At 44.7% G+C, this 24,816-nt stretch overlaps 1 protein-coding gene across 1 annotated transcript; it reads left to right on the top strand.

The window, feature by feature from the left end:
• Window positions 1-203: 203 nt before the first annotated feature.
• CCL17 (C-C motif chemokine ligand 17) lies at window positions 204-3,971 on the top strand. The gene is made up of 3 exons (XM_066637932.1): window positions 204-345; window positions 2,179-2,299; window positions 3,881-3,971. The coding sequence occupies exons 1-3, from the start codon at window positions 204-206 to the stop codon at window positions 3,969-3,971; spliced, it is 354 nt and encodes a 117-aa protein (XP_066494029.1).
• Window positions 3,972-24,816: the final 20,845 nt, after the last annotated feature.

Here is a 24,816-nt window from a genome sequence, read left to right as displayed (position 1 = left end):
CTGGCTCTCAGTCATTGGTCACCTTTCATTGAAAAGGAGAAGCGAGATCTTCTTCTTCTGATCCCCTTGTATTTTTAAGTGACATTTGGGGCATATTCTTTGAAATTTCATCCCCTGGTGGAAATACGGGATGCTCCCAGGAATTTGATGTGGGAGGGAGAGAAAAGTCTCTGCAGGGTATATTAATGGCATCTCTCATACCCATGGACACAGTCTCCAGCCTCTTGAGGGAAGAAGAACAAGAAGAGCAGAAGAGCCCAGCCTTGGCAGAAGACATTACGATGAGTCTGAAGACAGCTCTCCTGGTAGCCCTGATCCTGGCACTTTCTTATCATCATGTAGCAGGTCAGTTCCCTATTTTATTCATTCAGCTGTAGCATTTGAGATTGAGCAAGCAACAGAGCATCCTCCTCAGCTATGGGAGACAAGCATATCAGCCCCTAGCTCATTCTGTAGCAACTGCTGCAGAAGGAGCTTGGTTTAGTACCGTTGGGGAGAGGACTTCTGCCGGAGGCTGGAGGTCATGGACAGTAGACCTGTTGTAGAAAAGGTAAAAATGCAAGCAGTGTCACCAACTGGCCAGGAAAAATAAGCCAGTGTCTTTAGCATCTCCTTGGTATTATCTTTAGCCTGCCTTTCATCCAAGGAAAGAGGGTGGTTCACTGGGTTCTTCCTTCCCCATTTTGGCCCCACACCATTATTTCTTTGAGACAGTGAAGGCTGAGAAAGGGAGTGACTCATCCACTCATAGCTGAGGAGGCATTTGAACTCAGGTCTCCATGCAGCACTCTAAGAACTACACCAAACTGGAATTCCCAGATATGCTGAAATCAGGAGGTGATGCTTTCCAAAGCTTGCCAGTTAGCATGATCACCCAGTAACTTGTGCATCTACCTAGTGTTATAGACACAGGGCTGATTGAACAGTTGGCAACCCTAATTGCTGCTAAAGTAGCAATCTGAGTGCACTGCATCCATCACAGTACTGACCCATTCACAATCTTCCAAGTTAAGTGCTGGCCAGCACTGAGAGGAAGAAAAAGGAATTAACCAAATGGGGAAAGGGTTGTAGAAAACATACAAGCAGGCTAATAATGTATAATGTGTGCACTTGGCTGGATGGACACAAAGAAGAAGCTTGAGCAAATCAGAGTAACTAGTAATGTCCAGCCAAGGAAGCCAGAAAGCTATTCAAGAGCAAAGCATACAAGCCCCCAGTGCATCGCTAAGCTGGTGAAGTTTACAGGTTGGCTTGGAGAGGAAAGAGAAAACAAAGCAAAATTAATCTCCTTGGCACATCTAACTAGAAACACATCCCCTATTCCTAGCTACTTATATTGTCCTAGGAATCCATGTTCCTGCACTTATTGGAGAGTAAGGTAAACTAACCAGCATTCGATTTCATGGCACACCCAAACACATCCAAGTGTCTCTGTGCTTGAATGTAAAAAGCCTTGGTTCAGTGATGTCACAGATTTACCTGGACAAGCAGAAACCACATGACCTCTCCATAGCACCCCTTTACTTAGATGGTTTTGGTTGTCCAATCAGTGGTACATGGCCATCTCAGTCAGAGGCTTGGCTACTCCTGCCATAAAGGAGGACTCTGATTCACATCCCTCCCATGGCTGTCTGGGAATGGCATTTTCAAACAAAAGGACATGCCCCTGTAGCTTTTAGGCCAGATGAACCTTCAGTGGCAGCGATAGTGTCCACTGCACCATCATGGGTTATACAAGGCTGCCAAGGAGATCCAAAAAAAGGCGGGGGGTTTCCTAAGGACTTTCAGCAATTAGTAGTCATGGGAGGGTAGATTTGGGGGCCAAGTTTAGTAGGGAGGTACTTTGGGTCCCCTGATGGTGCAGAGTCCCTCAACAGATTATTATTCTGGAATCTGGAGAATGGCCTAAGGTTGCCCTATCCGTCCCTGGTTCTGATTCCTACTGCCTAGGACTCAGGTGGAGTCTTCATCTAATGAAGAGGACTCATTTGATTTCAACTCTGGGAGATGGCAGGTCCTAAGAGGACTCCAGGGAGTTTTGCGTTCTGAGCACCCTTGAACTTCCAGGGCCCTCTTCTGAGTTAGACATGTATAGCGTTACACTCTCTGTCTCAATGCCAACAAATCCTGTGTTTTCATATAACAACATATTCTCTCCTCTCTTTTTTCTCACCCCAGCACTGTATCCTGGTACTCCTAAGGAGTGTTGTGATGCATATAGGACTGGAAAACAGCTTTCCTACACGATTTTTAGGTCTTACTACCGGACTAGTAGAGATTGCTTCTTAAATGCTATTGTGTGAGTATATCTATCCAACTCATCTTCATTTCTTATTCCCCCACATTCAGATATCTTTGTTAACTCTCTACATGATAATCACTTTAAGCAGAAAGCACAATCACAGAGCCACTGTAACGTCTGTTGGCAAACTCACAATAACTATCTGTCTCAATGTATGCAGCGACATAGCTAGAGGGGTGCAAAGCACTAAGTTTTGCAAGGAGCCTCACTGCAGTGTGTAAGCGGCCCCTCTCTGTGGAGCCATTCTGGGCAGGGGGGAGCAAAACAGGCAGTTGCCTCCACCTTGCTCTCCCCACCTGGAATGGCTCCAAAGGGAAGGGGGAGGCACCACTTGCACCCTGTGGTGAGGCTCCCTGCAAAACTTAATGTTTTGCACCCCTCTAGCTACACCACTGAATGTCTGTACAGCAGCTGGCAGGCAGCTTTCTTGCTGCTGTAGAAAAATTTGGTTGTTGTTGCTTTCTATGGTCTAGCCCAGGGGTCTCCAAACCCCGGCCCGGGGGCCAGATGCGTGCGGCCTGCGGAGAGCCTCTCTCTGGCCCGTGGCTAGCCTCTGATCCTCTGAGAGCCTCTGGCGCAGTTGACCAACACAACCAGAGTTGTGCTTGTGGGGCGGGGGAAATGGGGGACCATTTAAGTGTATGCTTTATTTCTTGGGCTGTGTTGGTACTTGGAGAAATCCTGGACATTTGAGCCCATTCATTTATTCATTCATCTAAGGTTCATCTCTAAAGTATTTATTTAAATTTTTTTTCCGGCCCTCAACACCGTGCCAGATATTTGATGTGGCCCTCTGGCCAGAAAGTTTGGAGATCCCTGGTCTAGCCTCAAGTCTGTCCATTAATCAGCGTTCTGTGGTGCTTTCTGGGCAATGGGCATCTCTTGAATTTTCCTGAAGATCACTATCAGGGAATCTGCCCTGTGTGTGTGTGTGTGAGAGAGAGAGAGACAGACAGAAGTGGCTGGAGTGCAAGGGGATTTTTATCTCCTTACTCTGAGTAATACCTCAGCCACCTCAAAGGGGATACTTGAATCTGTACCAGTAAAATTGCTGGCGAAGATCTGAGCAATCGTCAGATGTAATGTCAGGTTGCTGGGGGTGGGGCTTAGGATCCGACCAAAATGCCAGAGGCTGGTCCCACTCCCCCTTCCAGCGTCGGTCCACCCACCATTTGGAATGCTCAGCTGATGAGGAGAGGTCTACCTGAGGGCTGCTTTGGGGCTGGGGCTGGGACAAGTTCAAGGGAACCAAGAGACAGGTGGAGGAGGAGGACAGGTGAAGCAACCCCCTCCCACCTGCTGAACTCTGAGACCTCATTGTTGGGCCAGCAACTTTCAATGAGTCTAGGGATAGACAGCATGGAGGAGGAAGCATCAGATGTTGATGAGCCCTCGCTATCACCTGGCCCCATAGACATCAAGTTAAGATTCAGATGGATAAAATTGGTGTGCAGTGAAGAGGGTCTCCATAGGCTCAATGATTCAGTATCCACTAGGTTTTCTGGGAACGCTGGCGGATAATGAGAACTTACTGTATATACCTTCCAGATCAAGCCTCCTTATCTTCTCTCTCTACAGGTTGGTCACAAAAACTGGCAAGAGGATCTGTTTTAATCCTGCAGAGCGCTGGGTGAGACAGACAATGAGAAGGCTGCAGGAGAAAAAGTAAGAACCGCTTGGAAGACCCAGAGGGAATCCTCTGGCTGACATGAAGACATTGAGCAACTTCACATCAGCCTCGCTATATCATGTGTGCATTTCACTATGAAAAGCTGAAAGCTGCCACTGCAATTTCAACTGGCTTTGAGAAGGGGTTAACTCATGAGCTTCCTGCTCCACAAAAACTCTGTTTTCTGAACATGCTGAAAAAAAAACAAACAAACAAGCTTACAGTTCCCAGGTTGGAACCTCTGATAGTTAATCAGGTTTAAAAGTGGCTTAACTTTGTAGTGTGGAAATAGCTGTGGAGGCCCAGAGAATAACAGCAGAGAGTCTGGGTGCCCCATATCAAATCAGCATTGTGGCTTTTTCAGAATGTTAACAATTCATCCATAAATGTACAAATGGCAGCAGAAACAGCAGCTGACAAATGAGTTGTGGGTATTTACGACTTTCATGTATCCAAAATACTGTTGCTTTTCCTTGAGAGGGCAATACCTGCTTGTTCCTGGCTCTCATTTGCCTTCCTTTAGGGCATTCTTGGCTCTCAAGCACACAAGGCCCTGCTCAGTAGCTTATCCTGGAGATGAAACCGGTGGCATCTCTTCCATTATGGGGTGTTGAAGGAAGCTTGCCAACTTCAACCTCAGCTATGTTGTTCAGTCAGGGCTTAGTGAGCAGGCCAAGTGCAACTCTTGCTGCTTTTAAAATATGTTATTTTTTATCCATACTTCTTTGTTGCTTGGGGGAATTTTAAGCAGGCTGTAGCCCACTGCTTGTTTAAGGAGGAATGATGGAATATAAGCTGAATAAAGGCAAATAGAACCAATTGCTATGATATGCACTCTGCTCTTCTTTCCTTTGAGCATAGAACGTTCCTACAAGTTAAGGCTGCAGCCCTTTGCAAATGTAGCTGGGAAATGTAGCTACGCCTATGGAAAGTGTGGTTTACTTCTGAGTAGATGTGCATTGGCCTTGACAACCAGGACCAATGCACTGGGGGTAACAACCTCATGTGAACCACTCAGGTGCATTTTTTTTTTTTTAAATTGACATCTTCTTCCCTTAGGTTGCAATCCTAAGAGCAAGCTCCATTGAACAAAATAGGACTTACTTCTGAGTAGACCTGGTTAGGATTGTGCCCTAATAGTACCTCACATGCTATGCGCCAACTGCGCAGTACATTCTGGGTCCAAACAGGAATTGTGGAGGGTGTGGAATTTGTGACAGGTTTGTGACATATTCCCCTCCTCTTTCTCCAGGAGCCTCCGCAGGAGAACTCTGAGACAGAGGCAAGGGCTGCCTTCTCATGCTCCCCTAAACCCACCTCAGAGTGGGTTACACATTACATACACACCCCACCAAAAGTGGGTCCATAAAACCCAGGCTCCCTCTGCCTGTTGAAAGAATACTGAATCCTAACCCCAAGACAGGAGGAGGAAGCCAGAGGTGCTGGCACTTTCTCATTCAGTTGATCTCTTTTTATCTTTGCTCTCACATAGCAACCAACTCTTAGTGCTCCTTCCCTTTTGAGTCCCTTGAGAAATTAGCCCCTACATGGAAAAATAAGCTAAGCAGAGATGACCAAAGGGTGGGTATAGCAAGGTGACCAAAGGCTCCTGCTTCTCTGTCTACTGGCTTATGATTCCCTTCTCTTTGCTGGTGTCTATAAATGTGAGAATCCTGCAGGGTTAAGAATGCAGATTACAGATACATCCTCCCACCATGATAGCTCCCCAGTGGTGAGGTCTCCAGGGAGGAGGCTTGGGTGATATGAAAATTATGCACAGAGTCTCTTCCTTCCTCATTTTTGACTGATAGGACTTTGCCAGGAATTATATAAATACAAGTCCAGTAGTATACATTAAAATAGCACCTACTCACCCAAATCCCCTTGTGGGAAGCAAATTTGGAAGATTTTGAAAGAGTTATCCACTTCAGAACATATATTCCTATAGTGGAAACCCATATGGAACCAGGCCAGGGCTGGCTCAAGATCACCTGAGACCCAAATCATCATGCCAAATGCTGCCCCCCCCCTTAGCTGATGATGTGCTAGCCTCTGCCTCTCCCACTCTTCAATGCTCCTCCAGCTCAGCATTCTCCTCCCCTCCACATTTCCTCTTCCTTTCTGTCCCCACTTCCTTTCCCAGTCCAGGAAATGGAAGAAGGAGGAACAGTGGAGGCAAATAGGTGGACAGAGATGGATGCTCCCCAACAACAACAACAACAACAACAACAAAAACAACAACAGTATTTATATACCGCTTTTCAACCAAAAAGTTCACAAAGCGGTTCCCACCAATATGTTGCCTTAGGCAACCACTTCAGTTGGCCTCATGGATGAGCAGGATTTAGCCAGACTAGGGGCTTAGAGCCCAAGCCTAAGCATGTCTACTCAGAAGTAAGTCCCATTATAGTCAAGGGAGCTTACTCCCAGGTAAGTGTGGATAGGATGGCAGCCTTAGTTAGCTAAATTCATTTCCTGTGAGACCCAGACTAATGAGAAAGGTAGAAGCTTCTATATTTGTAGAAGAATCACGTAACCCACTCTGGTCCATGGTTGTTAAGAGGTTTCTTTGCTGTTTTGGCTGTTTCTCAGTAACTCGCTCCTTTTCTCAGATCCTGTTTGATTCTATACATTCCCTTAACTTGATGAGGCCTCTGCAACTGCCTCCCCTCACAGGAGGAATGTGCAACCTATTGGCATGGCTGCATCAGTGCTGGCAAGTTGGATAGGATTGAGCCCACATGGTGCAATCCTGTGAATGTCTACTCAGAATTAAGTCCTACGGAATTGGGACTCGGGTTGTTTGTCAAGGGAAAAATATGCAGGAGTAGTTTCAGTCAGAGGTGGCACTCTATCTTAGTGAGGCCACGGAGAGGAACTTGGACCAGTACAGGGGGACTGAGCATCATCAAGAAGTTGATGTGAGAACAGCCCTGCAGCTACTAAGAACAGCCCCGCTAGATCAGGCCATAGGCCCATCTAGTCCAACTTCCTGTATCTCACAGTGGCCCATCAAATGCCTCAGGGAACACACAAGATAGCAAGAGAGCTGCATCCTGGTGCCCTCCCTTGCATCTGGCATTCTGACATAACCCATTTCTAAAATCAGGAGGTTTCACGTACACACCATGGCTTGTAACCCGTGATAGATTCCTCCTCCAGAAATTTGTCCAATCCCCTTTTAAAGGCATCTAGACCAGATGCCATCACTACATCCTGTGGTATGGAGTTCAACAGACCAACTGCACACTGAGTAAAGAAATATTTTCTTTTGTCTGTCCTAACTCTCCCAACAAAAGAAAATGTTTCTTTACTCAGCATGTACTTGGTCTGTGGAATTTCGTGCCCCAAGATGTGGTGATGGCAACTGGCCTAGGTGCCTTTAAATGCGTAGATGCCTTTAGATGCTGCCAACCCATCACCACAGCAGCCACCCACCCTGCCTCCCTCAACATAACAGAGTATTGTGGAGGGCAAAGATGTTCGTGTGCTCTAGAATTATGCTTTGGTACTGGGCATAATAGCTTCCTACTCCTCCCTGTCAGGGTGAATTCTAAACGAGAAGTGTAGGAAAGGTTGACGAAGCAACGAAACCGTTCATCCTTCTTCTTCTGCTTTTTTCAGGAGACATTCTTTGCTTTCAGCAATGCAGGGAGGAATCTTTCAACCCAAAACCTTGGAGCACACTTAATGGTGAGGTGGAAAGTACATTCATTCCAACCTCTTCAAAACCTGCATGGGGGATCAGTGCTGTTGCTAGGAGTGTGTAGGGGGTGAAGGCCGCACTGAGTGATGTGCAGGGGAGGGGACAACAGCACTACTGGCCAAAATTTTTTAAATCTTGGTATTTTCAAATAATACCATCATGTTATATATCTATCAATGTGTAATTTCATGCAGAATGCAATGAAACAGAGTGCATTGAAATATTTCCATTCCATCAAAAGATATAGCCAAAAAACCAGTGGGGCGGGGCAATGGTACATCACTATGCCCACTGTCCAGGATGTTGCCCTGCCCACTGCATGGGAGGAGTTCCATCCTGGGAATGACGTGCTGGCCTCCCGCACTGGGTGATGCAAACCTTAGTAACTCCATTGCAGGAGATGAATGCAGTCCCCTTATGGATTGACTGAATGGTCTAGCAGTGGATTCCATTTTAATTGCACCCTTCCGCGGAAGGGCAGCTTGGGGGTTCCACCTTCTCAATTTTATCCTCCCCAAGGCCCTGTAAGATGGGTGATGCAGTGAGATTGTAATTCTGAAGATCAGTAAGAAAGTTTGGTGTTTCAGTAAGGATCTGAAAGTCCTGGATTTCCAGTGTCTAGGCCAGTGCTCTAACCACTACACTACACTACACTACTTGCTACTTTTCCTTTTTGGAAAAGTAGAACTGAATGTTGTTGCAAAAACAAGCATTGCACACCACTCTGTTCATCAAACATTTGGATTTAATGCAATTTTTTTTAATGTTCCAAGATGAGTTTAGCAATATCTTTAGTTGCCCCAATGTTCTGCAAGCTCTTAATAATAGCTCAAATGACTGGGGTTTTTTGGGAGGGAGGGGCTGTGTCTTTAAAATGATTCTTTTGATTTACATATTTCTCTGTCAGATGCCACCATTATGAAGAGAAGGAAAGGCCTCTGTGGGGAATCTTATTTATGCATGAACAATCAGATTGTGTAGCTTTCCCCATGTAAACCAAATGTCATATACAGGCCCTTGCATGATGAACTTCTCAGAAATGCAATCAAATACAACCGGTTTAAATATTTTTCAAGTTTCAGTGAGATTCCCCTAAAATTACAGAAGATGAAGCTGGATCTTGCTATTTCGGCATCCTCCCAAGTTTAGCTTCCAGTCATTCTCATTGTCATTTGGGATTTGAAAGTGCCAACCCACAATGAAAATTCAAAGCAGACGTGACATCTGTTGTATCTCTACTGATGGGGTCCTACTTTAGTGAGTAACCATGTGGTTCTTTTGCCACAAGTGCTCTACTTTTCTGTATTTTCATGTGTGATGTGTACCTTTTGTGTCCCATACCACTTGGTTGAACTAATTGTGCCTTCACTGTTTTGCCTCCACAGAGAGTATTGTATTCCTGAGCATCTGTATATTATTAATAAGAATATTTATAATCTGCTTTTCAAAAAAAAAAGTGCAATTCACAAAGCAGTTTACATTACAAAATAAATCAATAAATGGTTTTTTGACCCCAAAGGGCTTACAACCTTAAAAAAAAATAGCAAAAGAGACACCAGCAACAGCTGAATCTCAGGGTAGTGCATAACAATCTCGATAGACCTCTGGTCCTTCATGAAACTGTCCAAACCCTTTTGAAAGCCATCCAAGCTAGTGGCCATCACTGAATCTTGTGGCAATGAATTACACAGACTAATTGTGTGCTGTGTGAAGCAATGCCTCCTTTTGTCCATCCAAAATCTCTATTTTGGAGTCATTGGGTCATTGGGTGACTCCTAGTTCTAGCCTTGTGAGAGAGGGAAGATAACCTATCTTTCCATACCATGCATCATAGTATTCAGTCACATGATCCTTCCTCTGTCTTAATCTCCTCCCAAGCTAAAATCCACAAATATTGTCTCTTTCCTCATAAGAAAGTTCCTCCAGCCCTCTGATCATTTTGATTGCTCGCTTTTGCACCAGAGATATGCAGTCAGGGAAGGCAGAGCCTTCTGTCCTGTTCCGAAGAAAATAGCCCCAGAGCCTCACATATAAGGAGAGATGAGAGCTTGCGGTAGCAACAGCTTGGCCTTCCCTGTGATTACACACATGTTCCACTCAGTTTCTGAGTGGATGTGCGATCACAGGGGAGGCAGAGCTATCATTGCTTGTCTTTGTCTCTCCAAGAGACTAGAGCTTGTGGCAAAGACAGCTCAGCTTACTCTGTGATTGCGCAGGTGTTGGGGTGACCCCCTGAGTGTCTTGCAGTGTGACATCATCACATCACACCATACTTCCAGATTTGCCTCTCTAGCCTTGAACTCCACATTGTTTTGCAATTGGTCCAGCTCTACAATATCCTTCTTGTGATGTGGTGGTAGTCACACCCAGTGTTCCCATTAAGCATGACCCAAGCCAAGGGTCACACAACACGGAGCTCAGGAACCCAGAAATTTGGTGATGATGCATGATGCCCACACCATAGATTTATTTAGGGCAACAGAAGATTGGCAGTCTTATTCTTGACCCTTTCCGAATGACTCCTAGCTTGGAATTCACCTTCTTCACCCCACTGCACACTGGATCAATATCTTCATCAAGCTATCTGCCATGATCCCAAGAGGTAGAAAATCACCCACAGTCACCCAGCCAAAATCCTATCTGAATTGGGATTTGGGCACATATTTCCCCAGAAATGGTCTCCTCCTGCATTAGTCTGACTGAGCTGCTTGTGATTTATCTTTAGATAACTTCTGAGAAGAACTGGGAGCCTTTCTGACCGATACTGAAACTCCAAGCAGAAACACCGTCAGGTTTCTTAAGTACATGCTATCTTTCTACATAGCAAGCTAAATTTGTGAGCGGGGTGACTTTCATACATCGAATTGAGCAAACCATAGGTTATAAAGGGACAAGAGACTGTTTGGCTCAAAGAGGCAAAAAGACAGGAAGAGAAAGTGTGAAAAAAGAGGAACTAAATAAGAAGTGAGGAACAGGAGGGGTGAGATAGGAGGAGGACAGCAAGAAAAGGGGGGAGTTTTGAATGTTCTTTCTGGTTTCACTCCTGGGGTCAGGCAGTTTTAGGATCTAGCTGAAAGCAAAGAAACTTCCCTGCTGGTGTGAAGTGTGATCCACTGGCCCTGGGGCGTGTAGATTGCCAGCACTGTGGAATGAGCTGGTGGGAGAAAAAATATATATCGAACTAGACGATATGAGTCTCCAGCTTAGCAACTTCTTGGCAACTTTGCTGTTTCTCGTTTGCCTGCGTACGGGTAAGTTTCCTTTTCATCAAATGTTTTCTTCTGTTTCTAGAGTCCTGTTTAAATTCTGGGGCTTGCTACGCTGTGGCAGAATTTTGCGCTGTACCACTTCAGGCTGCCGACGGGGTGCATGTGACATATTTTTTAGCCCTCTGTCAAAACAACGCGGCAAACTTTCTGCCTGTGTAAGTTAGCAGATTAGAGGGAGGGCGACGCTAAACTTCTCTCAGATTCTGCATGTTACCTTCTCAAATGCAAGAAAGATTTTGAAGATTTTGAAGAAGATGTTACCTTCTCAAATGCAAGAAAGATTTTTCCCTTTCATGCATGCAGAAATATGACTCCTCCTCGTAATCTGTAGAGGTTTTTTTTAGAGGTCTTCAGTAATCTGGAGATCTTGCTGCCTCATGAATAATTGGTAGGCTGGCTTGTTGGGAGGGAGCTTGCTTCAACCTGTGCGGGGGCCCAATCCTTTCTAACTTTCCCGCACCAATGCAGCCCTGAGGTAAGGGAACAAATGTTCTCTTACCTTGAGGAGGCCTCTATGACTGCCCCTCCACTGCAGGATGCAGCGCAGGCCCCGTTGGCATGGCTACATCAGGGCTGGAAAGTTGGATAGGATTGGACCATGGATCCCTTGCTGTAAGAAGCTCCAGGCAAGGCTGGCCTATCCATGAGACCATCTGTTGTGGTTAGGTAGCAGGTTGGTAGCGGGCACCCATCTCTGTCCACGTCCTTGGCCGCCACTGCTCCTCATCCTCTGTCCACTCCTTGGTTTGGAAAAAGAAGAGGGGGACAGAAAACGGAAATGTGGATGGGAGAAGAATGCTGAGCTGGAACATTGGAGAATGGGAGGAGCAGAGGCTGGCACATCATCAAGTAAAGGGGGGTCCTGCCTCAGAGTTAGGAGGTTGGGTTGCAGGGTATGTGGCAAGCATCCATTTTGTAGCATCTCACATCAGTATTAGCTGTCTAAAAACTGAGGTCTTGCTGGCATGGGGAGGAGGCATGGGGCAGGTCCTCTCCTGTGGTCCGGGGCATTTTATATTACCCAGTGTGTAGGGAGAAGTGGTGCTGTGGTGGCGTTGGTACTACTGGGATAATATCAGAAGACCCGTGATAATCAGAAGATTATCAGAAAACCTCTCTGATAATATCTCTGATAGTATGAGAGAGGAGCCCATGCCAGGTTCCTCCCCACACCAGCATCAACTCTCTGGGAATGAGTAATGACATAAAGAGTTAAAAACTGAAAAAGAATTTATTAAAAAATTAAAATTCTTTAATGTGTGTGTGTGTGTCCGTGTGTGTGTGTGTGTGTGTGTGTGAGAGAGAGAGAGAGAGAGAGAGATGCAAGAAGGAAAGTCAATTTGGGAAACAGCTTGGGCGGTGGCAATGCCCATGTGCAGATTTTAGCGAAAATATAAGCAGGTGATGATAGGCAAGCTTACAAAGAAAATAATCCCTTAAAGCATCTGAACTTCCTCATTCTGGGCTGTGCCTGCCTGCAGCACATGTTCCCCTGAGGGCAAGTTAAAAAAAAGAGGGCAGCACATAAGAACATAAGAACAGCCCCCCTGGATCAGGCCATAGGCCCATCTAGTCCAGCTTCCTGTATCTCACAGCAGCCCACCAAATGCCCCAGGAAGCACACCAGATAACAAGAGACCTCATCCTGGTGCCCTCCCTTGCATCTGGCCTTCTGACATAGCCCATTTCTAAAATCAGGAGGTCTAAAATCCCCGTAATGGATTTTTCCTCCAGAAACTTGTCCAATCCCCTTTTAAAGGCGTCCAGGCCAGATGCCGTCACCATTGGTTGGCAACCTTCAGTCTCGAAAGACTATGGTGTCACCACATCCTGTGGCAAGGAGTTCCACAGATCAACCACATGCTGCGTAAAGAAATATTTTCTTTTGTCTTTTCTAACTCTCCCAACACTCAATTTTAGTGGATGTCCCCTGGTTCTGGTGTTATGTGAGAGTGTAAAGAGCATCTCCCTATCCACTCTGTCCATCCCCTGCATAATTTTGTATGTCTCAATCATGTCCCCCCTCAGGCATCTCTTTTCTAGGCTGAAGAGGCCCAAATGCCGTAGCCTTTCCTCGTAAGGAAGGTGCCCCAGCCCCGTAATCATCTTAGCACCAAAAACAGGAAGCAAAAAAGGGGGGAGGCAAGGCATGTCCAGGGGGGCATCTGTACCAGCCAGTTGTTGCTTTTCTGCTTGCAGTCTCAGATCGAACTGTAGCATTTCTGTCACAGCATAGTAGACAGTGATGAGTTGGAGGACAATGTAGACCAGGAGTGGCAGACATAAGGCCCATGGGCCGGATGCACACCCCCCCCCCCGAAGCTCTTTATTCAGCCCTTGGGCTCGCTCAGCACCACCATCAGCTGGGATAGCTGCTGAGCTGTGCTGAGGTGTCACTGCTGAAAAAGTGGCCCGTGAGATAATTGGGCTCTCCCATATCTTGCAAATAGATCAAGATTTGTGTATTTTCTCTTCTGCCATTCGCAACTAATGAATTTCTAAGTGAGAAAAAAGTGCTTATTTTCTGGTCATGACCTGCTTAATGACACCACTTCCTGTTCTATGACATCACTTCTGGCCCTTGGCAGGCATCACAAATGTATTCAGCCTGCTGTATGGGTTTGACACTCCTCCAATCCCTCGTATATTTCCTGTTTCTGCTATGATCTGCTGAATCTGGGCATGTGCCTTTCACACTAACAACAGTTCATTGTGCCACTGTACCCTGTTCTAAAAAAACCTGGATTTTCTACATTAATCAACGTGAATACTTATGCACAGGGAAAATATAAGTGGACATTAGCATAGAAGGATGATCATGTCCTGTGAGTCCCCTCTCCTCTGGAATCTCAGGCTGAATATCCTGCCTGGCAGTGCCCTCAAAAAGGTGTGCCAAACATGATACTTATTGAACAAAATCCACGTGCTTGTCCTGTTGGGGCACAAGTCACTTGAATGAGACTTGTGGAAAAAAAACTCAAGGAGACATGGTGTCTTTATAGCACGGTGTCTTCAATGCTTTGCTTTGGCCTCCTTCTCTGGCTCGGGGCCTCTTCACATTGCCAGCAGTACATCGGGAATTGGTGTTGCAGTGGCTCCTAAATCTATTGGAACTTAGTCAGGGATCAACTAGTACATCCTGACTGATCTTCTCTTTGCCCCAGAGGTAGTGTGAAGGTGACCCTGCACTTCATCCTGGGTGGTGCAACTAGAATCTGTGGCAATGTATCAGTGCAGTCACTATGTGAACATCATTTCATCATACAGCTATCAAGTTTCGCATATGTGAAACTAAAGAATTCCCCAGGACGCTGGCCACAATCACATTTTATTTCAAAAGAGGAAACTTCTAATACAAAAAGAAAGAATTTGTTTAAAGAAAGTTGAAAGGGAGTGTTAGGAAGATCAAATCTCTCTAAATTGTAGCAAACATGAAGCCTTCACTAAGGTGAAGACATTATGTTTAAAATGGAACCAGCCTGGCTCAGACTTGCACAGCTCAACCCCTCCACTGTGAATGCTTTACTCTTCTTGCCTGCCCACCCAGACCAGAGGGCCTGCTAGATACTTGAGATGGCACATCAGGAAGGCATGTGGGGAAACGCCACCCTCGCTATCACCTATGCCTTCAGAGAACTGAGTGAAAACATGTCCAAGTTGGCATCCCACTGGGTGCTGCCCAGTGATTAAATTCCCCCACCTGCTCACAGCTTAGGTACTGATCTACTTCTTTGGTCAATGGGAAGGGCTGAAACCCAACCCTTGGGTACACCATAACAAAGGAAGGTAGGAAGGAATTGCATGCTTGGGGATTTGGAGAGCAAAACCATCAGCTGAGAGACAACCTGATGGAGGAGATTCAATGCTTTATTTTATCCCATGTAAGTGGATTTAGAAACTGATTTGTTTTTTTTTGCATTGCCTCTGACCACAAGTCTTTTATTTCCCCTGCTTTCTATTTTACCCATTCTTCTATTCAAAAGCTCTTTTTATATTTTGAAAGAACATCACCTGTCTGCTTGGGACTAGAGAGGAATAACTGTTTGCATCCTTTCCCTCTGACAGACTGCTTTCACTGATTCTATGAGTGCTCTGGTGTGTGTGAGTGAGTGAGTGTGTGAGAGAGAGGGGGGGCATCTGGTGTGAGAACTGAGGGTAGCTGGCATTCCCCAACTGTCCTCCAGCAATGGCTCAAGTGCTGAGGGGTTACCTACATTATTAGCTAACCCAAGGCTGGAGAGGAAGGTTGGATGCAAGAACTCTGTTCCATCTCTGGTGTCAGCAAATTTACCTCCCAAAGGTCAGGCTGGGACACAGTAGTGACAGCTGGCTCTGTTGGCAGGGTGTGCCCTTGAGGAAACCAGAAGTGAGTGATAAGCAGGTGTGTGGGTGAGCTTCCATGTGCAGAGCTCTCTCTCTCTCTCTCATATGTGTGTGTGTGTGTGTGTGAAGGAGGGCATTGAGGAAGTTATGGGACGAAGAAATGAATTTGCCTCATTCTTGCTGCCATTTCTTGTGCCTAGCAGCCAACTAGCTATTTGTATGAGGCCAGGAACTGGCCAATTACATTCCAGTGGTAGAATTAAATGCTCTTCCTTGAGCTTATCCTTGGAGAACAACTTGCACCAACATCAGTCAACGCTCTCTCAACTGTTTGTTTCTACATGTATCTCTGTAACGTTCAGTAAATTACCCCAAGTTTAGCATGATGCAGGATAATAAAAAGGCTGGGAAAAGAGAGTAGGGTATTGGCAGCTGTTGTTTCAGATACAACCCCCTTCCTAGTCTCAGCACGCACATCCCTCCACACTCCCATCTCCATCTCATTCCTTCTTCTCCCTTTCCTGTTCTGCTCAACCCCTCCTGCTCTCCACCCACCTCCTACACCAATTTAGGGCGCAATCCAAACCTGCTCTGGAGCAGGCAAGCCAGGAGGCTTGTACTGCATCCAATGCTGGTTTGTGGGCAGCAGGCAAGGGGAAACTGGCCGCAATGGGTCTCCTCAGACCTGCACCACCCCTGGAGGTGGGGCAAGTCTGAGGAGAGCAGAGCAGCTTGAAGCCACTCTGTTCTCCATGGGGGCAGGGGTTGGGATCCGGCATAACTGGATCCAGCTCCCCATGCGCCAGTCCCCGGGGCCACCAATCACCCTCCCTCCCCCCGCCCAGGAACGCCTCTCTCCCTCCTCCTCCCCGCTCCCCCATGCCTACCTTTGCCACTTGTGCTTTATGGCACATTTGCAACCCTCCTGGGCTGGCCCAAGTCTATGTTAGGATTGCGCCCTTACTGGCACTGATGTTTCTCCAGTGGCAGCTGGTGGGTCCTGACCTGATTGTTGGTGGGTCTCAGAAGGGTGATGGAATTGCCTCAAGCCCTGAGGCTATTCAAAAATTAGATACTGTAGCTGCTAATTACCCTGCAAAGAGCTCAGCTGTGTATGTGTAAAGGTATAAATATAGGGAGATAAATGTTTGATGGGTCTTTTTTCTGGTTATTATTACAGGTTGAGACTAATTATTTGCTTGGGTTCCATTCCAAGCACTCATGTGGATGGCAAAAAACAAACTATAGCAAATCAATTTAAAAAACAAAGTTCCTTTGCTCCAGTGATTTAAAAACAGCCTTGCTGACTCTAAGATAAGAGTCATTAAGAATACAATCCATCGGAGGGGGGGCGGAGCTAACTTTCAGCAAAGTTGCAGTGAACTTTGGGGGTTCCCGAAGAGACTGCGAAATAGATATGTTTTCATGTGCCTAAACAACTAAGGCACGCTTCGGTGCCAGGAAGACGGTATGAAGAGCTGAGAGCTTGAACGGGGGGGCCTTAGAAACAGGCAGTTTCAAGGATTTCTCTCTGTTTTGCTCTGTGCTGAAGCATATCTATCCCGGGCGCCATCTTTGAGAAGCTCGGAGAGCTGAAAACCCGTCCTCCCACGGTCTAGATACAACAACATCGCAGCGAAAAAAGCTATTAAGAGTGAGTGAACTTGGCTTACAGAACTGTAAGTAAGAAGTCTGGAGGAGGAGGAGATAATTCAAGATTATTCATGCTGGCCATTAGCCACCCAGGGGGGGAATAGGTGAATTGGTATTTCCCCTGCTGGAGTAAGTACAAGATTATATTTTTTTTTAATGGTATGTACCGAAGAGAAATAAATAAGTAATCTTCAATGAAGGAAATAAAGTCTACCTTCATTTTCCCAGCAAAAAGCCTTTATTTAAGCCTGGACACTGCTGGTTTCGGTTTCTCAGCAAGAGGCTTGAATTTTTTCTCTCCTTTTTTTGGTTATTTAAAGGCATACTAACCTAATTTGACTGTGGATTTGATTGATTTTTTTTGGATATAAAAATTTGGAAAGTAGCCCTGGATACAAATTTAGAAAGTAGCCCTGCAGGAAGTGGCTCGAGTTGGTGTTGATAAAAATGGCTTTTGAAAATCTAAAAGATGATCATGAAAGCCAGGCCCTGTTGGTGGACTTTCTGATGGATTTTAGAAGAGAAATGGAGCAACAAGTCAGAGAACTCTCTGAACAAATTGGGCAAATAAGCTCCTCCCTTGTAAACTCACGGGAACAGATTATAAACAATAGAGAAGAAAAAAGAATGGATCAGATGTCAGGTGAAGTTAAAGAAGTGGAGTATTTTGAAATGGGACACGAGATGGAAGAAGCAATTGTCATAATAACTGGGAATCTTAAGGAAGAAAAAAGACAAAATGTTCAGAGAGCAAGCTGTCTCAAGAAGAGGAAGAATTTATGGATTGAATTCAAGAATAACAGAATGAAAAAGAAGAAAGAAAAACAGAGGGGGGGGGACTTAAGAAGAAAAAGAAGAAGTGGAAGAACCAGTAGGAGGACTAAGAGGGAACACCAGTAAGATAGAGTACAAAGTAAACAATAAGAAGAAGGGCGAAATGGATGAATAATAAATAGAATTTTTTTTTTGAATATATTAAATTAAAATAAATGCAAATGAAAATTTGAAATATAAATATTGCAGAAATTAAGTGGTATTAAGATAAATATTTTATTAATTAGATTAAACTAAAGTGGATGAAAAGGGAATTTGGAATATAAGTATCGTGAAAATTAAAGTGGTAAATATATGAAATAAATTAGATGGAACAGCAATTTTGGAATATAAGTATTGTGTAAAATATAGTGGTATTAAGACAAATAAAAGGGTTATTTTATAAAAAAGAAGGTAGATAAAATAAATTATAGATGTCAATTTATTTTGGAGAAAATATTAAACCTGTATTTTGGGTTAATAAATATGTGGTGGATAAGCGAAGTATAATATTATTGTAATTGGAGATATTTGTTTTTAGATGTGATATTAGAAATTAAGAATCAGATAAGAGATTGTATTTTAGAGGTTAGTTTAGTGGTAAGAAGAGTCTATAAGTAAAAATTTGAAGCCTTTTTTGATTGGATAGTTATGGAAAATGATGTATAACATGTTATAAGAGATATTGAAGGAGGTAATACCATGGTAATCGGAGACTTCTTTTTTAGATGTCATATTAGAAATTAAGACTCAGACAAGAAAGATTTTATTTTAGAGACTAGTTTAGTGGTAAGAAGAGTGTATAAGTAAAAGTTTGAAGTGTTTTTTTTTATGAGGGGATAGATAAGGTTAGAGGAAAAATATGGAGTGTTAAAGTATTAACCAGTTGGGTTAAAGAATATGATAATTTTTGTAATGATTATTAATTTCGTTTGGATTAATGTTTGTTGTAATCGATGGCCACCACCCTCGTGTGTAACCTATGTAGTCCTAGCCCTAAGTCTATCCAATTTTCCTTACCTGTATCTGTAATAAATAAATAAAGCATTATACACTAAAAAAAAAAAGAATACAATTCATCAGCCAGTCCTCCTCCAAGAGCTTAGAAAGCTTCACTCTGCCCCTCCTTTCACCAATGCAAAGCTTTGCATTGGTGCAAATCACCTTTCTTTCACATGATCAGGGGGAAGGGAGGGGTCCCCTGGAGAGAGAAGGATTGATGGATTGTCAGCCAGCTGCCCTCTCTCTATCATTAAGGAGGCTATTGTTAAAGGACTGTTCAGTTTTTTAAACTGATTTTAAAGGGATGCATTTTTCCCCTTCTCCGGGGATCAGCACATTCTTTCTCATTTTTAGTGGCCATTCGTGTTGCTTCAAATCCGTGTATAAAAAATCTGTGTATATATAGGCTGGACCTGTACTTATAAATAAAATATTTTTTCTTTCTAGATCTCCTTTTTTAAAAGTCTGGTAAACCTAGGTGGGGCCCCACAGAGTGCTGTTTAAAAAAGTGGGTCCCGGTTCTAAGAAGTTTGGGAACCACTGGTTTAATCCATCATCATTTTACACTCTTTCTGTCTGTCTTTCAGAGGCCACAGAGACTCAGGTCTATTCAGTGATTCAAACACCTTCTTCTCTCAATGTGGTGGAAGGAACCAGCCTGACGATGATGTGCAAGATAGAGGTCCGAAACACAAAATGGTATATTGACTGGTATGTCAATAAAACTGATATAAAGATGATATTAAACAACTCCAGCTCAATTTCTATAGTTACAAATATTAATGACAGCTGGAGCAATCTCACTCTGAAGAGAGCTGATGTGACAGATTCTGGGATCTATGTATGTAAAGTTGGCTGGTCAGGAGGTTCCCACATTCCCAATAATGGAACCCAAGTGACTGTCAGTGGTAAGTATGAGCTTTTCATTCCCAAATTCTGTCTCGCAGGTGCTTTGAATTATCTCATAGTGGCTTATCATGTGGATTTTTGTGAGGGTCAGTGGCTGTCCCACCCTTAGCAGGAAATCAACATTCTAAAATAATGAATTTTGCATGAATGAATGAATTGCAAAATAAATCCTTAGTTTTCTAAAATAAGAGAACAGCTTAGAGCAAAATATGCCTTTCCATAAGCACAATGGAAATTTTAAAAAAATGGATACATTCACCTTGGCCACCCTATTATGGTGGGAAAGGTGAGATAACAATACTTTGAATGAATGAATGGGACCCATTTTTCTTCTAAACTTTGCAAAAACAAAAATGGTCATTTCTTCTGTGCAGTTTATCGATTCATCCATTCTAGTGCTTTTGATCACATTCAGATCAAAGTGCATCTATAAAATCTAATAGTTGCAATCTGGTCATTACAAAAAACAAAACACGCAGAGTTTAGCAGATACTGGAAATCTGTTACTATACCCTTAATGATAGAGGCCCACCTTTCAAAGCAACAAGGGAAAATGTCTAATGGGGAAGCTTCTTTTGTCCTAGTCAACCCTCAGCTGCAGTTCTTTGTCTACATTTGGGCACTACAACCTAAAGAAAAAAATGGATAAGTGGGAGCAGTTTCAGAGGCAGATACAAAAATGGTGAAGGGTCTGGAAATCAAGTCCTGTGAGGAATGGTCAAAAGATCTTGGTCTGTTCAATCTGGAGAAGAGAAATGAAAGCAGGCTTAGGTGTCCCGAAGGGCAGATGCAGGTATCACTCAGGAGTGGGGGTGGGTGGGAGTCTACTCTCTGTGACTCCTGACAGTAGGATTAGAACCAATGGGTTGAAACTACAAGGAAGTAGATAATTTCCTCACTGTTAAAAGTCCTCTAGCATTGGAACAGCCTGCCTCATGCAGCTGTGGCCTCTCCCTCTTTGAAGATTTTCAAGAAGAGATTGGGTGGCCACACTCAGGGATGCTGTAGCACTTTCTGCACTGAACAGGGGGTTGAACTAGAAGACCTCCAAGTTCTTTTCCAAGTCTAACGTTCTATGATTTACCTTCCAAAGAAACGAAGGACTGAAGTACTAGATACATACCAACTTGAGTAACAAAATCTGAATGGTTCCTTCTATAAAGAATAGCAGCTTGGTTGGGGGGTGATTCAGGTGGAGAGGTTCGTAACCCGTGCTTGCTTCTCCATGTTGTCTCTCCCTCCCCAAACTGCTTTTCCTGGGCAAGTTTCCAAATGTGTGCTTGCTCCTCTGCTCTCCTTCCTGAAGATGCTTTTCCTTTGACAAGAGGGTACCAGCACTTTGGTCCATACATTTGTGTGTAATGTGTAATTTGGCCCTTTGTATTTCAGATCTGCAAAGCAGTAATCGCATTGTGTTTATGTATAAATATATGAACAGTCCAATCCTACTCTTACCTTCTGCTGGCGCAGTGGTTGTTGTGCTGCCCTAGGGTGTTGCAAGCATGCCATAAAACACATTTGTGGCACCTGGTGAGTAGTCTGCACCAGCAGGAAGGCTACGTAGGACGGAGCAGATAAGCTACAGCTGGACAGTGCAAGTGAGGGAAGGGAAGACAGAGCAGGAGAGGCAGGGAGGGGGCTGTAACAAGGTGAGGAGAGGTGGATCAGGCCTGGGGGGAAGGATTGGTGGTGCTGGCCTGTGCCTCATGCTATTCCCCCTCCCGGCCTGTCCAACATGGGGCTTCTCGGACTTGCATCAGCATCACCCCAAAATGTAGGACAGCCAAGAGAAATGTAGGGCAGGACTAAATAAAAGCTAAAAACACTTATATTGATTTCATGTGGTTATATAAAACACTATTTTATTTATTATTAAATTTAAAACTATATTGTATACAATTTATTACCTATAATTTAATTACAAGAAGGCTATGCACTGCCTGCAGGGGCCCGCTCAGAGGGAAAAGGAGGGTATTTAATTTTTTCCCCAGGACATGAGGCTAAAAAAGAGGATATGTCCTGGAAAAAGAGGACATCTGGTCACTCTGGCCCCACTGCACTAGTGCTGATTAGGATTGGGCTGGAAGTTGCCTTCTACAGGAACAGGGTTAGGATAGAACTTTGATCCTTATGCATGGACAGCAGAGGCTCTAACACTGACCTATGTCCCCCACCATGAAATGCATTTAATGGACATGTGACCTGCAGTCCTATGTACGTTTATTTTCATAGTAAGATTAATTGAGTTCCATATTTACTCCAAAGAACATGCATAAAATTGTCACTTTAAGCTATTTTGTTCTAATGTTTTAGCGAGGTGTGGCTTTGGTTGCATAGTAAGTATGGTGTCATTATGAGCTCCTGCACTTCACTGATCCCAAGATTTCCCTGAATCTGTGTCAGTATGCTGATCCACTCTCCCAGCTCCCACCACACTTCAAACCCAGGGAGTGAGAGAAAGAGGAGAGGCAGAGGCAGTCATGCCCACCCATCCACCACCTGAGATGGCATCCTCAGAGCCTCCTAGAAGAGCCAGGTCTGGTGTTTGTTTTTCCCCCCAGAATGCAGGCATCCCTCCACCTCACGCCACCAGAGACGCCAATTAGTACATCTTTTGCTTGCAGAACTTACTGATCTGATGGTGAATCAGACTCCAAACCACACGGAGAAAAAGGAAGGGTCAAATGTGACCATCAAGTGCAGCTTCAGGACGGTCAGCAACTACAGCACCATGTACGTGAGATGGCGAAAAAATGAGCAGCATCTGATCCATGAAAGAGACTCACTCGCAATGATTCAGGATCCAGAAAAGGGCTTTGCTTCACTGACGCTAAAGAGTGTGAAAATGGATGACTCCGGGTTCTATGTGTGTGAAGTGGGGAGCTGGTCAAGAAACCTGTCGGGATCAGGAACTCCTTCTCAAGTCGTCGTCACAGGTATGGTCCAGCATCTTCCTGCCAGGTTATTATGAGATGAGCAGAGAAGAGGGTAGGAACATTCCCTGTACATCTGCAGCTGGTTTCTGGGGAATCTTAGCTGGTGAGAGGTTCCCCTAGTGAGAAGATTAGTGAGGGAGGACAAATGTCCCAGAAAGATAACTTGGCCATTCATCACTGCTGACTTTTTTCTGAGAGTTGACCTCTGCAATGAAATGAAACCAGTCCCAGGACTCACCTTTGGCACAAGCCAAGCCCTATCAAGCAGCAGTCTTTGTTCTGTGGCAGGAAGTTTGCAGTGGCCTTTGGAGTTTCTCAGTCTCTCCTGGTGGCGGCCATTAACCTTATTTCCGGGGTCGACTTCAGCACAATATCTTGGTTTTGCTTTTCATTTCCTTTTGTGTACATGAAGCAGGACAAGAGAAAACGCAATCAGAGCTCAACGACAGAGCTGCAGGAGATGGAGATGGAGCGAGGGATCCAACTGGAGCGGGAGCAGGAGTGGGAGCTGGAGTGGGAGCTGGAGTGGGAGTCGTTCTTCTAGCACTTTTGATAGGTTTCTTTGTGTGGAGGAGAAAGCATAGCTCCCAAGGTAAGGCCCTTTCACCTGACAAACAACTCATTGTCCTTCAAGAGATCAGAGACTTTGCTGCACCTGTTGACAGAAGTTTTCCAAATGGCTGTGGGTTGTAAGAGCTTAAGGCAGTGGTTCCCAAATTTGTCAGTTCCCTTGACCTACTGGGCCATTGGCTGTGGTTCCCCATTAAGGCTATCATCCTATACATCAGGGGTGCTGGCCTTGCATCAGAGGCCAAGTGCAGATGTATCTGCAGCCTCAGTAATGTTACTTTTTCCCAGATATGTGAATAGTTGCATTCATTCCTCTGGGAAAAGTAAGGTGTTTTAGTTGGGGATAACATCTGCAGTGAGGAAAGCTGATACCTTGACACTTGTTGCTGCATTCATGGACAATAATTACAGTGAGAGCAACTGATGGCTTTTCATTCTTTGATACACTCTGTGTACCCCCCCCCCCGGGGTCTGCCTATATGGTAAATAAAAGCATCCTCCAGATTTGAGTTGCCCTTAATGACCCAGTCTTGGATACTGTATGGGCTCCACAGACCAGTTTTGCTTGTGACACTCTAGCTTGCCCATCTATGTCAGGTCATACTAACATAGTTTACTGATATATTACACAGTACATACTGACTTAGGGTGCAATCCTAACCCCTTATGTCAGTGCTTTCCAGCACTGACATAAGGGTAATGCAGTTCCGAGGTAAGGGAACAAACATTCCCTTACTTTGAGGAGGCCTCCGTGAGTGCCACCCAACTGCAGGATGCAGCACACGTCCCATTGGCACCGCTATGCCAGTGCTAGAAAGCACTGACATAGGGGGTTAGGATTGCACCCATAGTGTAATACTCAAGTCATTGTATGGGGGGGCGGGGTTGAGAGGTACATGTCCAGACACAAGGACCAAGAAGGATCAGAGGGTGGGTGAATGGGTCATGTGGATCTGTGTGTCTTCCAAACACACCAATTCTGCTGCAATGTGATTTCACATGTGGAACCAAAAGACCATGTGAGACAGAGAACATCTGGAAGTGCTTTCTCAGGATGTTCAGTGCCAGACACCAAATTATTGGTGGGATAGCCACTGAGGACTTTAAATGTGATGAGTTGTTGATGTGCTCACTCTTTTTCAGCTCCTTAATGTCCATCTAAGAATAACAGTTTTTCATCAAACTAATCTGTTCGTTTTCCTCCTCTCAGGGGCTCCATTGGCCGCATCAGTACCGGAAAGTGTTTCATCTAAACAAGTCAGAACGGTAAGTTGGAAGAGTTTTGCATAATAAATACACTAACACTGAGCCTGTGGGCTATGGGGGTGTCATACTCAAGCTACTCTTGCATTCCCCCTTATGCTCAGAGGCCTTTGGAGCCCTGAGAGGCCCACCATAACCTTCTCCTTATCTGCTGCAATAAGCTAGAAGGTTATGAGGTAGCTTGTCTACTTTGAAAGGTTGCTAAATACAATACTCTGGGGAGGTGAGTTCACAATGTTACAGTTGCTAGCCAGTTGTGCTGTGCACAGCCGGGCTCTGAGGCAAACCAGCAGAACCAGCCTTCCCCAAGCAGAGAGAGAGGAACAGAGATACCAGAGAGAGGAACAGAGAGCAACAGGCACATCTGACCCAAATGTGATGAGCGCACTTCCAGAGCAGCT

This window comes from Tiliqua scincoides, chromosome 9 (genome assembly GCF_035046505.1).
Source record: "Tiliqua scincoides isolate rTilSci1 chromosome 9, rTilSci1.hap2, whole genome shotgun sequence".
NCBI classification, from domain to species: Eukaryota; Metazoa; Chordata; class Lepidosauria; order Squamata; family Scincidae; genus Tiliqua; species Tiliqua scincoides.
Note: the sequence above shows the minus strand (reverse complement) of the source record. Positions and strands in the feature narration are given on the sequence as shown.